The sequence below is a fragment of the Drosophila gunungcola genome (assembly GCF_025200985.1).
Source record: "Drosophila gunungcola strain Sukarami chromosome X unlocalized genomic scaffold, Dgunungcola_SK_2 000032F, whole genome shotgun sequence".
In the NCBI taxonomy this organism is placed as follows: Eukaryota; Metazoa; Arthropoda; class Insecta; order Diptera; family Drosophilidae; genus Drosophila; species Drosophila gunungcola.
The window spans coordinates 1,005,313-1,020,089 of NW_026453186.1; the positions used below are offsets into that span (position 1 = coordinate 1,005,313).

Below are 14,777 nucleotides of genomic sequence, written 5' to 3' on the forward strand. Positions count from 1 at the left end.
TATCGATATCTCTGGCTAATGTGAAGTATATTCATTATTGTGAACAGTTTTGACAAATCATAACAATTTCGAGAATTTTTTCTTTCTACAAATTTATAAACTTTTGGGGGTGAGTATTTCTCATTTCTTAGCACTGCCCGCCGATGACCCGCCCAATCGTTGGTATTTCGCTACATCGCGCACTCTGGCCACACTAGCCCTACACTGTTGCATTTGCATTTGCCCCCACAGAACAGAAAAGCGAAGCGAAAATAAAGCTGGGCGAAAATAAAGGCAACCAAATGGTAGGCTAAGCAACCGAATCGAGTGAACCTACCTGAGCACCAGAGTCCAACCGAGTCCCACAGAACGAGGAGGAGCAGCTGGAGCACCAGGTGACCACCACCAGCGGTAAGAGAAGTGCAGCGCAGCGCAGCGCAGTGCAGTGCAGTGCAGTGCAGTGCAGCGGACATGAACGAAGAAATCGTGCGGGAGCGCAGCGGCGGCGAGGAGTCCTCCGTCGTCTCGCCCAAAACTGCATCATCGGCAGCAGCAGCAGCGGCGGCGGCGGCGGCGTCGATGACGTTGGCCTCGGCGGCCTTGGAATCGCACACGACCGCCAGCGCCAACGTCAGTAGCACTCCCCCCGGCAGCGCCAGCCCCACCACCAGTGGAGCAGGAGCAGCAGCAGGTGGAGGAGGAGGAGGAGGAGGAGCAAGTGGTGGTGGTGGAGCGGAAGGAGCAGGAGGAGCGGTTGCATCTGCGTCCGGTGGGCTGCTGCAAGAGAAGCTGCCACTGCAGCTCCAGCTGAACGCCACCGATATGCGCGAGCTGCGCGAAATCAAGCAGTTGCTGTGGGGCGACAATGTGCGCGAAGATGTATTCAAGCGTTGGTCTCAAGGTAACTACCCAATCAACACCACCCCCCCTCCCTCCCGCCCCATCATTCACCACCCACAAACCCACCACAACCCGCACAAAGTGCACCATCCCCACCCACTGTGGGCCCAAAAGCGCGCCCTTTTTTTTTTGTCTGCCCAGCAATGGGCGAATGTGGCGGGTATGCCCAATGTCAAGCTGAACCCAGGTCACGTTCGTTCGGTTTCACTCTTATTGTTCTGCTTAATGTCAACATTTTCCGTTTAAAGTTAAAGTCAAGTTTATAGTTATCCAAAATGGCTAAGACAGTGAAAATTAGCTGTCATCGTAGCAATCTTTAAGAAACTTCTGCCAAATATGAAGGGCCAAATTTTGCACTTATAAATTTTAAATTAATTTTATCATTTTCTATAATAACCATGACTTTGCAGTTAAAACTAAGGAAACACTTTCTTGCTATATTTGCTGTCAAAATAGCTATCCTTAGAAATTTCTCTTAAATATTTTGGCTGAATCAGCTTAGCATAATACCGAGGGAAGGGTATGGCTTAGTCGAGCAAGTAAAAGCGGCCATTATCGTATACATAAACAACAAAACAAATTCACGCAAATGCCTTATCACTCAATAGCAAAACTTATCCCAGGTCATGCTCAATATGTTTTCTGCTTTAGAGTAAGACTATTCATTTTTTGAAGTTTATAATCGCTTTAGCTTAATTATGTAAAAGTGCAAAATATTAATTTATTAATGTTTATTATTTTTTCGATAAAAGCCCCACCAAAGTTCTTGCTAAGCTATAAATATTAAAATATTTGTGCAAAGTACAATGAAAACTTGTTCTGAGATAAAGGTTTTAAAATAATATTTTAATATAAATTAAAGTTGCAAGCAACGATCAGAATATTCCCAAGTTTTACTTCAAATTAAAACTTACCGTGCGACTAAGAGTTTATAAATACTTACTGCAATTATTTATCAAATTTAGTTTAAATACTATATTTGTAAGCCTTGTAAAATTTTCATGTTGCCTTGGATTTTAGATTTTGATAGCTTCAAAATTGAAAATTCAATTTGTTAGTGTTATTAACTGTTTCTCTTTTAAATGGTAAACAAACTATTCATTTTACCTTTAGCCCATTGTTGTACCCATTATTTACCCACCTAAAACCTTATTTTCTGCTTGGATTGACCCAAAATGTAACCCCATCCAGGATTCGAGTTTAGTAAAGTGGAACCGTCGGCATTGGTGCAGAAGCAGGGCGGTCCTTGTGCTGTGATAGCGCCGGTGCAGGCGTACTTGCTTAAGATAATTATCATGGACATGCCAGGCGTGAAGCTGTCGGAGGTGGGTGTACTTCTTCTACAACTACCACTCCATGGAAACCCTATATTTATTCTACCCCATTAAAATCTAATCTAGATTTCCTACGACAAATGCCAGAACCTGCTGATCCAGGCATTGTGCAACATCCTGAAGAATTGTAGGGCGCCGCGCTACCGCATCGTCCATCTTATGCGCCGTCGTGGAAACGCTACAGAGGCTGGTTCAACCAAAGAGCGCTCGCCAGGCGTCGAGGGAGGATCTGCTCCGGCTGGCCCAGCCGGATCTTCGGAGGCGGCAGCCGGAGCTCAGGTGGAACTGGCAGCCGAGGCCACGCCCGCCTCGGTCAACGAGATGTCCCTGGAGCAGCTCGACAACGATCCGCATCGCGAGCTGTCGCCGGATGAGTTCCACGAGCGCCTGCACACGCTCCACTTCGAGGACATAGCCACCGTGGCCCGCTACTATATGGAGAACTACGGCCAGTTGGCGCACACATACGGCGTGCTGCTGTTCATGTACTCGGTGTTCCTCACCAAGGGATCGGAGCTGGTGGCCGCCGACATATCGGACACGTCGGAGCCGCTGATACACAGCACCTACGGCTATGGCGCCCAGTCGCTGATCAACCTGATGCTAACGGGCCGTGCCGTGGCCCATGTCTGGGACAACGAGCAGGATGTCGGCGGACTGAAGCTGCGCGGCATCTGCGAGCAGAGCGACATCGGGTTTATAACGCTGATGGAGCAGATGCGTTATTGCACCGTTGGCTCCTTCTTCAAGAACCCACGCTACCCCGTCTGGGTGATGGGCTCCGATACGCATTTAACCGGTTAGTCATCCATTAACGTTTGCAGATAGCATTGCCTTTGTTCGCTCACTCCATCAATTCATCTAACGCTCTTATCTTGCCGCAGTTCTGTTCAGCAACGAAAAGAGGCTTGTCTCGCCGGAGACGCCCTCGGAGATCGGTCGTCGCATCTTCAAATCCTACGACCCGGAGGGCAACAATTTCATATCGACCACCATGCTGCGCGAAGTCCTCGCCGCCTTGAACCTGGTCAGCGAGCCGGCCTAGTAAGCTTAACCCCTAACCCCTGTCGTTCCTGAAAGCCTGTTTTTACCGATACCCTCTTGCAGCGTGGGCCTCATGCAGAAGCGTCTGGACCCGGAGAACTTGGGCATCATACTGCTGAACGCCTTCATGGACGAGTTCTTCCCACTGGAGCGCCGCTCCACGCCGGATACCTTTGAGCTGATGCACTACAACGGCATACCGGGCTCCAATGAGAACAACAGGGTGAGCAACCACAACTTTTATAATACCAATGCATCCCAATCAAACATTGTTCAATGAATTTATTTTTAAACGGGTTAAGGAAACTCTTAATCAAATTTAAGGCCGGTATTTTAATGAGGAAAACAAAAGGTTTATGGAATACCTATTAATTAAACTGATAAAAATGTTGAAGGTAAAACAATAATATCGCCATAAATAAATCATTTTTAAAGTTTTTGTATAAAAATAACTAAGTGTTCTAGTTCGCTAAGCCACTTAGAGATTATTTATTAATATTTTTTAAAATTAATTAAAAAGCGGAAAGCAGAAGATCTGTTTAAAGTTTTAAAATAGTGGTTGTATTATTATCTTATGTCAGCGTTTTAAGTAGTTTGCACTGTTGAAAAACTTTTTAAATAGAGAAATTTATTAGGTTTTTTTTTAAAAAAATATGTATTATTAACGACAATAAAACTGAAAAAATGTTGAAGAAAAAAAAAAAACAATTTTCCGGTGATTATATAATCACTTATTAAGTTATTGTTTTTTCAAAGTTTTGTATTATGTTATGTTATGTTGTGTTTTAAAGTTATGTTGTGTTTTTAAGTAACCTAAATTTGCCTAAAATGTGATAAAAAAAAATGAGGTTTTGCTTTAAAAAAAAATGGTAAGGATAAAACAATTTTCCGGCTGATCTCTCAATCATTTAATACATTTTTTTATAGGATTTAATGTTCCGAATAGTCAAACTTTTTAGCTGTTATTTATTTATCCTTTTTTTTTACCATAAATCAAGAAACATTAATTAAAAAAGTTCAAACCTTTTGAATAACAGTTTTATATATTTATGTATTCCGTTGTAGGTGCGCTACTATTGCGGCTCGGCCATTCTGCTGGAGGGCGACCTGAAGTCGATCTGCACCTCGAACCCGATGGTCACCTGCCTGCAGACCAAGTGGCCGAACATCGAGATCAACTGGCACGATGTCCACATGCCCTCCTTGAATTGACGCCGTCAAGGGGGCCAGGACAAACAGCAGAAGCAGCAGCAGGAGCAGCAGGGGAATGCGCGTAAGAAACACAGAACACCAAAAGGACGAGGGGACAACACAGGACTTACTGGGCCGTCGGAGAAAAAACAGCTGTAGTCGCAAGAAATGCGACAAGATGCGATTGCACATTTTTATTTCAAACACCCTTCAATTGTTGGTTTTTTTTTTGTATTTTTTTTAAAACAAGCTGGAGTGGAACGCACCAAACAAACAATTTAAAGCAGAAAACACAGCAGCTAAACACTAACAAATGCGCTTTTCAAGAGAAGCTGCAGCCATGTTGAAGAATCCGCAGGAGCATAGAAGATTTACGCAAAGCGTTGACTCACACACAACACCCAAACAAATAAAACAACAAAAAACAAAAAAATACAGAATAAACAAAGAAAAAGAAGGGAAAACAAGAACATACATGTAATATGAACTAAATCTTAATTTCGAACATTGTACGTTTAAATTTGCATTGCAAAAACGAAACTCAACTAAGAATACAGGCAACACAAAATATACCTTTACAAATAAAGTAAAACTAAATGAACAAATCGTAATTAAAAATTAGACAAAGCAAAGCGAGGCGGTGCATGAAGCGAAAGTAAAAACAAAATTTGTTTTTTGGCCTTTTAACAAATAACTTGTAGTGCTAAACAATTTAATAAAATTAAATAAACACAGCAGATGCATATAATAAACAGGACGCGAACAGGGCAAATTAGTAACATCAAAACCGAAAGAGACAGGGAAAGAGAGAGAGAGAGAGAGAGAGCAAAGCAAAGATTACTTCAACGTGAAAAAAAACTAAGTATAAATTAACAAAATAATAATTCAAATTAAAATAAACAAAACAGAAAAAAAAAAACAAAAACAAATACACAAAATCCAATTAAAATGTTGTGCATTTTTTATATTGCGGAGTAAAGTGTCACTTTTACGACCTTCTTTTCTCAGCTGAGTTTTTGCTATTTCCCCACTGCACTTTTTCCAAAAGTGTCAAACATTTCAATGGTCATAAATAATATCTATGTGTGCTTAAATAAGCGTCCAGAAATGGCTTTAATAACCACCTTATATTAAACACCCCTATCTTAAACGATTTCTGAGTAATACTAGCTGCATCCCCTTCTTTTATTGTAGATATTATAAAATATCGGTTGATTTAATCACATATGGGTACGATAAGAACTAACATTTGGACCCAAAAAATTTTTTTTTGTTTTTTTTTTTTTTGGAAGAACTTTTCCATTACATGTGATAACCCAAACACCAAACCTAAATTGATTCAGCTTAAGATCGTTGCACATAAGTATTAATACTGAAAATTGGGTAGGCTAAATCACGTAACCAAATTATACATGAGATCCTAGGACTTCTTAAGTTGTCGTAAAATGTTTACAAATTATTCCATGTTGCCTGAGTTGCTTATTATAGATAACTAAACATAAACAATAGCCATTCTGAATGTATTTATTGAAATAAAATTTAATTTAACATTATTTTCGGCACTAGGTTTCTTATAAAACTGTTCTAACAACGATATAATAAATCTACTATTGAAAATATACCAAATGCTTCTTCCTATCCTTTTTTTCGCTTCCATCCATCATGATCTCTTAGCTCGGCAGCGCCCCCGCTCAGAACTCTCTAGTTTAATTGGTTTCCATAAGCATTTACAATAGAATATAATCTGTCATTCACGTTGGGCCTTTTACGACCATAACTTTTATTTAGAACATATATATTTATGCAGTTGATATTCACAATTTTCATATTAGGAGAGGAATCCTCCACATCAAGGTGTATTTTAAAAATCAAAGGCTTACTGCTAACAATCGTCTAGTAATGCTTTCGCCCACGTCCTCTGGTCTGCTGGTCGCCCATGAAGATCTGTATGTCGAGTCGATAGTGACGTGGCTTGCGGTAATGCCGCCTCTCCATCTCGTCGGGCATCGGATCTCATTTGACGTCCAGCAGACTGCGCTGGAACATTTGCATGGCCAAATTGCGCAGTCCGTCACCCACGAGGGGCACACTGCGCGGGAATTCACACTCCCTGGCGGGCAGACCGCACAGCTGGCGGCGCAGTCGCAGATCCTGGCGAGCACTCAGGGCGCGACTGCCCGGACCACACACATTGCCCACCAATCGTTGGCGTTCGGCGGCCGCATTGCGCAGACCCATCTGCACGCAGGCCAGTGGCTCCAATTGCTGCGGACTGGCCAGGAATTCGCGGTAGTCGAGCAGGGGCGAGGCTATCTTGGCCGGCGGTGGCTGATCCTGGTCCCCAGCGACATCCAGATCGCGTTCCCTTTCGCGCAGCTGGCACAGCTCCTTCTCCTGGATCAACTGCTGGCGGGCCTCCTCCATCACGCGACGGGCGTAGCTCTCGCCCGCCATCCCAAACGATATGCCCATGTCGAGGAGGACGCGATGTGGCTGCCACCGCTGCTTGGCGGAGGTGCCCCGGTCGACGCCCTGCTGCGCCGCCTGAGCCTCGGAGGCCTGCTGGCGCGTCTCTGCTATCAAGCCCTGCCAGTCCACGCCCAAAGCATCGCCAATGCCTGTAAAATGGGATGAGAAATGAGTTTTGGGAGTGAATGAATTCATGGTATGTTGTTCATCACTATAATTTATACAGTTGCGGTCAAAATAATAATAGTTTTTTACCTTATGGGAAAAGCAATCGAAAACATTTTGGAAATACTATATTATATGTATATTATTTTAAAATATTTTTAAAAAAGTTTAATACACAAAATTGTTTTTAAATTATAAAATTTCAATAATAGAGCAGACACTAAAAAATATTTTTATTGCAATACAAAGTGCAGATGAACGAGATTTTATGGTTATTTTCTAAAATTGTTATATAATCAGTCAATCACTGTAGTAACTGCTATACACAGTTTTAATTTTCCTCAAAAAACTAAAACAATATAAAACAAAATTTTTAACCTTATTTTGTTAAGTGGTAAGTAGGCTTTATAATAACTTAAGCTGTCCTATGCTTTAGAGCCCTTTACATTGTCTCACTATTATTGTTTTGACCGCAGCTGTATGTATTGTTACTTTTCCCTGTCACGTGACTTTCAATTTTCATTTTCAGTTTTTGACTCTATTGTGCCCAAAATGATGTCATCGGTGGAAAATGTACTTGTTATGTTTTTAGACGTATTATTAAATATTACCGATATGTCACGTTTCAGGCTCTCATCACTTTTATTTGCATACATTTTTATTTGGTTAGCTATAAAAAAAACATTTAAAGCTATATATACTTTATGTTCGACATCTCACTTCTATTTTTCCCAACTAAAAAGGCGGATTGTGGGATGAGCAAGCAACCTATTTTGCAAATAAGTGTTTGTCTTTTAAATTTGCTTTAAAAATATATGTATTTATATGATTAAAAAATTAGATCCGCATTGACGTTGCTTTGAAACATCTAGAAAACGTCTTAGATCAGTAATACTTTTAAGCCATAAGTCTCTGAAATTGATGTGAGTCACAACTATAATTTCACTCACAATGTTTATTGTTGTAATACAAGTATTTGCAGGAGAAACATAATGTTATATGATTACAGAATTATGTCTGCATTCATTGTCTTCGACAATAATATTTTTAAGCCGTAAGCCTCGAAAAATTCTATCTAAATCACAATAACACCCAACACTTAATTTCTCTCACCTTTGTGCCGAGCATCCTCCTCCAGCTCGCCATCGGATATCTCCTCAAAGTCCAGCACTTCGTCCACCTCCTCGCCCTTAATCGGATGACCACCGGCCACGCCATGGAGGCCCTCGTTCTTGACCTCCTCGGCATTGGTGTCCATTTCCTGGTCCGTTTCAGTGGGCAACTCGCTCTTGGGTCGCACTTTGTCCGTTTTGTTCAGGATGTCGTCGTCGCTGTCGCTAATCTCGCTCAGCTCGCCCTCAGCGGCGCTGGTGCGCAGTGGCTCCAGCTTGACAGGATTGCCCTCGGAGGTCAGCGAATGGTTCAGGTTCTGAGCCGGTGAGTCCTGGGCGCCCAGCTCTGGAGTGCCTGCCGAATCCTCTGAGGCTTCTTCCTGCTTGATGCACACCGTGTTCAGTTTGCTCACCTTAAAGTAAGATTATTGCATTAAATATATCAAATCGAAATCAAAATTCGAAAAGGAGAATATTTAATAATGGTTTCACCATCTTGCCAGCTTGATAATCTTTGAATGAATGATCTAAGTAGCTGCAAAACAAAACCTTTATACTCATCAATAAAAATCGAAACCATTGTCTGTTTGGATTTAAATTATTTACACCAACAGCCAATCAAATTATTACCCAATATGCAGTTATAAACAATACATTTTTGTATACTATAAAGTAGTAGATAATAGAAAGGCACAAAGCAATTTAAGCTGGAAAAATATAAAACTTAATAGTTAAAAGGATAAAAACAAATTGATCCAATTCTAAATCATAAATAGTCCAGAAAAAATTATTTAAATTACTTACACTAACAGCCAATCAAAATATAATGCAATCTGCAGTTATAAACAATCTAAATGCCTGCTATACAGTAAGCATAAAATTTAAATAGGTTTTAATATACTAAACTTAATATTTAATAAAGGATCAGTATGATATATAGATATAGCCAGATAAAAAATCAGCATTCCCCCTAGATAAGCTCGCAGAATCCCGGTTTACCCCTTAACAATCCAATTTTCGCATTAAAATTAATCACATGTTAAAATTTAAAAAACTTAAATTCTTCCTTGATAAAAATATTGTAGACAAAGTCGGAAACATATAAAAAATGTACAAAAACTTTAAGTTGGTGTTCCATATTTCGTGGTCATGTTTACAGATTAAATAAAGCATACAGTGTTAAATAGTAAAATTCTTAAAGAAAAAAAAAAAAACACTACTTTCCCCTAGACCGTCGAAAAACCTCCATATCTAGGGGGAAAACTAAGCTGGCAACACTGAGCTATAGCTTTCAGGTTAATAAGGAAAAACGAAACCACTGTCTGTTTTGGTTTTAATTGTTTACCCTAACGGCCAATCAAAAATTACTACGCAATAGTGAATAAAAGATAAGCATTTAAAAAAACGTAAGAGTTAAAATGATTAATTTCGATTTGGAAAATAACAATGTATATTAGAACCTTTATAATCTCCAAGTTAACCAAAAACCGAACTTACTTGAGCGAGTATTCCGGGATTTGTGGTGGCATTGGCGGCACTTTGAGCCGCCGCCTTGGCCGCGGCCACTGCGGTGGTTGCAGCAGCCACGGCGCTCGCCTGGGCGGCGGCATTCGGCTTGCCGGGATTGAGCAGGGGATTCAGGAGCGGCGTCTGCGTGGGCGACACCAAAGGGGCGTGCGTGTGCTTCTTGAGGAAAGCAGAGCCGGATCCGGAGCCAGAGACAGGTAATCCGCCATCCCTGCCGCCCATTCCGCCGCCATCACCTCGGCCACCGCCTCCGTAGGGCAGCCTTTTGTGGGGAAATCCACGCGAATAGCCGCCTGGTGGCTGCACGGGCAACGTCATCAGCGGTGGCGGATGCGAGCGGTAGCCGCCGGGTCGGTCGCCATGATCGCCATGTCCGCCGTGGCCACCGCGCCGGAATCCACGGCCCGATCCCCTTTCGCCTCTGGGGTGCACATGGTGATGTGGCGAGGCTGGATGTGGATGAGCTGGCGGTGGCGGGGCATCGTCGTTATCCCGCCAATCGCCGCCAGAGTTGGACGACTGCTGTTGCTGCCAGGCGCGCGGCTTCTCCCGCTGATCGTGCTCCAGCCAGGCGGGCTCGTTTTAATCGAGGGTCTGTCGTTGCCAACGCCACCAACTCCTCCATCCGGACGCTCCTCGCGATCCCTTTCGCGTTCCCGATCGCGATCGCGCTCTCGTTCCCGCTCCCTTTCCCGCTCGTCGGCATCCCAGTCGGGCTCCGAGGCGGAATGATGCTGCTGCTGCGGCGGAGGTCCTCCGCCTGGATGTGTTGGCGGCTTGCCTCGCTTGGGTCCGCCCACAAAGCCACTGGGTCGACCTGGTGTGCCACTGGGACCGCCGCCCGGACCGCCGCCGCCCGGACCGCCGCCGCCCGGACCGCCACCGCCCTCCTCGTCCCAGTCGCGCTCCCATTCCGCACGGAAGTCGCCACGCGGTCCAATATTGCGTTCCCTCTCACGGTCGCGTTCCCGCTCCCGATCTCGCTCCCTGTCACGGATCAGGCGCTCCCGCTCGTCCGGATATAGCCCTTCCTCGGTCTCCAGGTCGCGGTACTCGCGTCCCTGCAGCTCCCGCTCTCGCAGCTCACGGGCTTCCAGCCAGGCCTCACGTTCCCGCGAGGAATAGCGGGCATCCAGATAGGCGCGCTTGTAGGCTCTAAAATAAGGTATGTGTTTAAATGGAGCATATAAGATTGGGGTACAAAAACGACAGGGGAAAAGACAGTAATAGCTCATGGGTTAACCAAAAAGGTAATGATTTAAAAAGAAGAAAAAACGGTTAAGTGATCAGTTTAAAAATAAATATGTTTATAGAACATAATAGGACTTTAGGTGGCGCCATCTACCGAATTGCATGGTCAACATCCCCGTTTTTCAAATATGCAGCAATGTCATAGTTAAAACCTTCTTAGTAACTTCTAAATTACTGCTTCGATTTGGACAATTTTTGATGTGTCGATAGATATTGACCGAATACACATATACGCCCAATAACTGGCTTCTAACATGTCTCAGAGTTACGTGACGGAGATTTGCGATTTGTGAGCGTTAGAGTGGATGTGTTCAAGTTTTTAAATAAAATTGCGCTGTGTGGGAAAACCTAAGATCTGCATGTTAAATCACAAAAGTCTGGCTTCTATAGTAACGAGATCTTGATGTTCATACGAACGTATAGACGGACATGGCTAGATTGGCTAGTTTTTAAAATATATTTTTGTTATAGAGTCGGAAACGCTTCCTTCCACCTTTCAACAAATACAATATGTCCTTTTGCTCTACGAGTAACGGATGGAATTACCTTTTCCAGGAAAGGAATCGTACAGTCAACTCACCTTTCTCGCTCCTCCTCGGAGTACAGTTCGCGGGGATCCCGCATCCTGGGCGCATAGTGATCGGGCAGTGGACTTAGGTCCCTGCGCCGATACCTTCGCATCTCGTCCATCAGCCCATGGCCATGTCGCTCCTCCAGATATTCCTGCTCCCGCTCATAGGGATCCAGTTCCCGCTTGTCGCGCACATGGCGACCGCCACGTTCTCGTTCCCGCTCCCGTTCCCGTTCGACGGTGTCCAGTGATCGCTCCCGACTGCCATAGGGCGGCAGATCCAAGTCGCGCCCAGGACCGCCCCGCTTGCCGCCCTCCTCCTCCTCCTGGCGGCGCAATTTCTCTCGGGCCAAGCGTTCCCGCTCCCGCTGACGTTCCTGGCAACGAGCCAACGCCTCGGCGCGCTCCTTGTCCCTGGCCGCCTCCCGCTCCGCTCGCTCGCGTTCCCGATCCCGGCGGTCTCGTTCGCGCAAGGACAGGTCATGGCGTTCGCGTTCCCTTTCCCGCTCTCGCTCGCGCTCCCTTTCCCGCTCCCGCTCCAGGGACGGCGTGCGTCCGCGTGCCCGCGTCTGTATGATGATCTTCTCACGCGACATCAGCTGGTGGTGCATGCGCGAGGACGAGCTGCTGCCTCCGCCTCCAAGTCCTGAACCCAAGCCTAGTAAACAAGGTAAGATTTAGCTGGTTGAGCAAACTTTTAACTAAATAATCTTACTAGGTATTTTAGTAAATAATAAAATGTAAGTATATTTTATATGGTTAATTGACGTTTTGAACTATGATTTTTAAATTAAATTAGAGAATAGCTAGCTAGCTGGCAGTTAAATGTTTGACACTGGCAAAATAATGAAGTTATGAAATATTTTTAAGGTGGCATGTCTTTCTTAAAGAATAAATGTTTGAATGTTTTAAAACATATCGATTTGTTGAAATAAAATAATTTTAAAATATCTTTAAGTTTTATAGCCACTATTGCCACCTTTCAAAAATCAGTAGTAATGCAAACTTAAGAAGAAATACTTTATAATTTTATGGAAATGTTTAAAATTAACGTGTTGATATTCCAAAATTACACGTTTAAATCAACTTTTCCTGGTAAAATAGCTTGTTATTACAACCCTTTTAAATATTTTACTAAATACTAATCGGTAAATATGCTTGAAAAGCTAAACATATTTACACATGTTCAATTTTAAAAGTTATATTTTTTTTTGTAAGTTAACCCAAATATTTTCTAACTTAAAGTTGTGTGTGATAAAAACGATGATTAAAGAAGGGAGATTATTGAAAGTTAGATAAACATGTTTAATTTCACAGGAAATATGTAAAGAGAACTTTATATTTCTTGAAAAAAATTTGGTAATTCTGCTTAAAGTATACGTCTTTGTGAGATATAAGTAAAGTAACTTAAGTGACAACTTTCTATTCTTTCAGAATTTGTGGGTTTACTTAGTTAAAAAAAAGTAAAAGTGAGGAATACGTAAAGAAACCGTGTTAAAAAAAGTTTTTGTGAGGAATACGTAGATTTTTGTTTTTGTTTTTTGGCAATTGTTTTATTTTACACGCCACATAAGGATGGTCCTTGTTTTCGTATATGCGTAGGAGTGTTCAAAGATCCCTAAAATTCGGGTATTAGGTGGAGGGAATACGTAAAGTAACCATGTTATTCTTTAAAAATAACTTCTGTTTCAGAATACCTATATGGTTTACTGTTTTAAAGATAAGTGTTTATGAGGAATATGTAAAGAGAAGATGTTATAACATTCTATTCGTTGACAATATATGCTTTTACTTATTTATGGATACGTTTTTGTGAGCAATATGTAAAGATAACTTTCTATTCTTTGAAAATATATGGTTTTACTTATTTGAAGATAGATGATGAGATGAGGAGATAGATAGATGAGAGGAATATTTAAAGAGAATTTGTAATTCTTTAATAACAACTTTCGATTCTTAAAGAAAATATATGGTTTAACTTGTTTAAATATAAGATTAAGTGAAAGTCAAGTAAATATGTTATTCTATTCTTCAGCCAACTTTCTGAGGAAGATAGTTACCTGGACTCTTTTGCCGCTTGCCCACGATGTCCTGGTGGATGCGTATCTTGGTGGTGGTGGTGGTGCTGCTGCTCGGCGGACTCCGGCTGCTGCCCAAGCGATGGTGATCCCGCTCCCTGTCCCGCTGGACGGCCCTCAGTTTGTCCCGCTCGCGCTGCTCTTTGCTGGCGGCCCGCAGCCGCTTCCGCTCGGCGAGCTTCTTGAGCTTGGCGCGGGTGGTGGGCGACAGGGAGCGATGGACATGGCCGCTCAGAGCGGCGGCGGCCCTCTTCTTCAGACGCGCCTCCTTCAGCTTGCGCTTGATGTGATTCCGCTTGGCCACCAGTTTCTTTTGCACGTGATCTCGCTTGTCCCGCTTGCGCCGCGATGGCTCCTCGCCGGAGGAGCTGCCGCCACGCCGTGAGCTCTTCTTCTTGCGATGATGGCGCTCCGCGGAGCGTGGATGATGGCCATGGCCGTGGGGATGTGGGCCATGGCCGTGGATACCGCTGCCACCGGGGCCGCCCACGCCGCCGGGTCCGCCCACACCGCCACTGCCGCCGCCGCCCACGCCCACGCCCTGCTCGCTATCGGTGCTGCTGTAGGAGCTGCTCCCGCTGTCCGAATCCGAGGTGGAGTCCGAGCTGCTCGAGTGCGTCGCACTGTGGCGGGCGGCCTTCTTGTAGCGGCGCAGCGACTCCTTGGCCTTCTTCTCCATCGCCGCGATCTCCGCTAGCCTGCGCGCCTCCGTTTTGGCTGATTCCTATGCGTTTTCTCTGGAATATTATGATCTTTCTGCTTTGTTGTCCAGTTTTCGTTTTGCGTTTTCTTCGTTTTGGTGGCCCTTCCACTTTTTCTTCTTCTTTTTCGCGCTTACCGATACATAACTCTGCAGCCTATCGATGCCAGTGTTGGCTAACGCGGTGGCTGCTATCGATATCGATAGGCCATCAACGGTCGTTTGAAAAAAATAAAACTGCTTATAAACTGCTTACATCAAATAATTGCTGTTTTTAAATGGTTATTGATTACCACGTACAATATTGAAAAATTTCTTTGGCTTAATTACATTTAAATACATTTTTAAAACTTTTGTCCAAAGTTGCTTAAAATTAGTATCTTAGATGACATTTGTTGCCTTATATGTGGCTTAAAAATATTTTTTTTCTAAATTTAAAAAAGAAATAAATAATTT

General features: G+C 43.4%; 2 protein-coding genes across 2 annotated transcripts; one reads left to right on the plus strand and one right to left on the minus strand.

The window, feature by feature from the left end:
- The first annotated feature begins 136 nt into the window (after positions 1 to 136).
- Positions 137 to 5,053, plus strand: LOC128260511 (ubiquitin carboxyl-terminal hydrolase MINDY-3 homolog). The gene is made up of 6 exons (XM_052993585.1): positions 137 to 880; positions 2,071 to 2,204; positions 2,280 to 3,012; positions 3,098 to 3,257; positions 3,321 to 3,480; positions 4,323 to 5,053. The coding sequence occupies exons 1-6, from the start codon at positions 451 to 453 to the stop codon at positions 4,467 to 4,469; spliced, it is 1,764 nt and encodes a 587-aa protein (XP_052849545.1). The 5' UTR covers positions 137 to 450; the 3' UTR covers positions 4,470 to 5,053.
- Positions 5,054 to 6,198: 1,145 nt separating this feature from the next.
- On the minus strand, positions 6,199 to 14,460 carry LOC128260506 (fl(2)d-associated complex component). Its single transcript, XM_052993572.1, is given in 6 exon segments — positions 6,199 to 7,066; positions 8,196 to 8,607; positions 9,692 to 10,305; positions 10,308 to 10,876; positions 11,553 to 12,201; positions 13,604 to 14,460. Coding segments are annotated over 6 exon segments (3,546 nt in total). The 5' UTR covers positions 14,301 to 14,460; the 3' UTR covers positions 6,199 to 6,461.
- Positions 14,461 to 14,777: the final 317 nt, after the last annotated feature.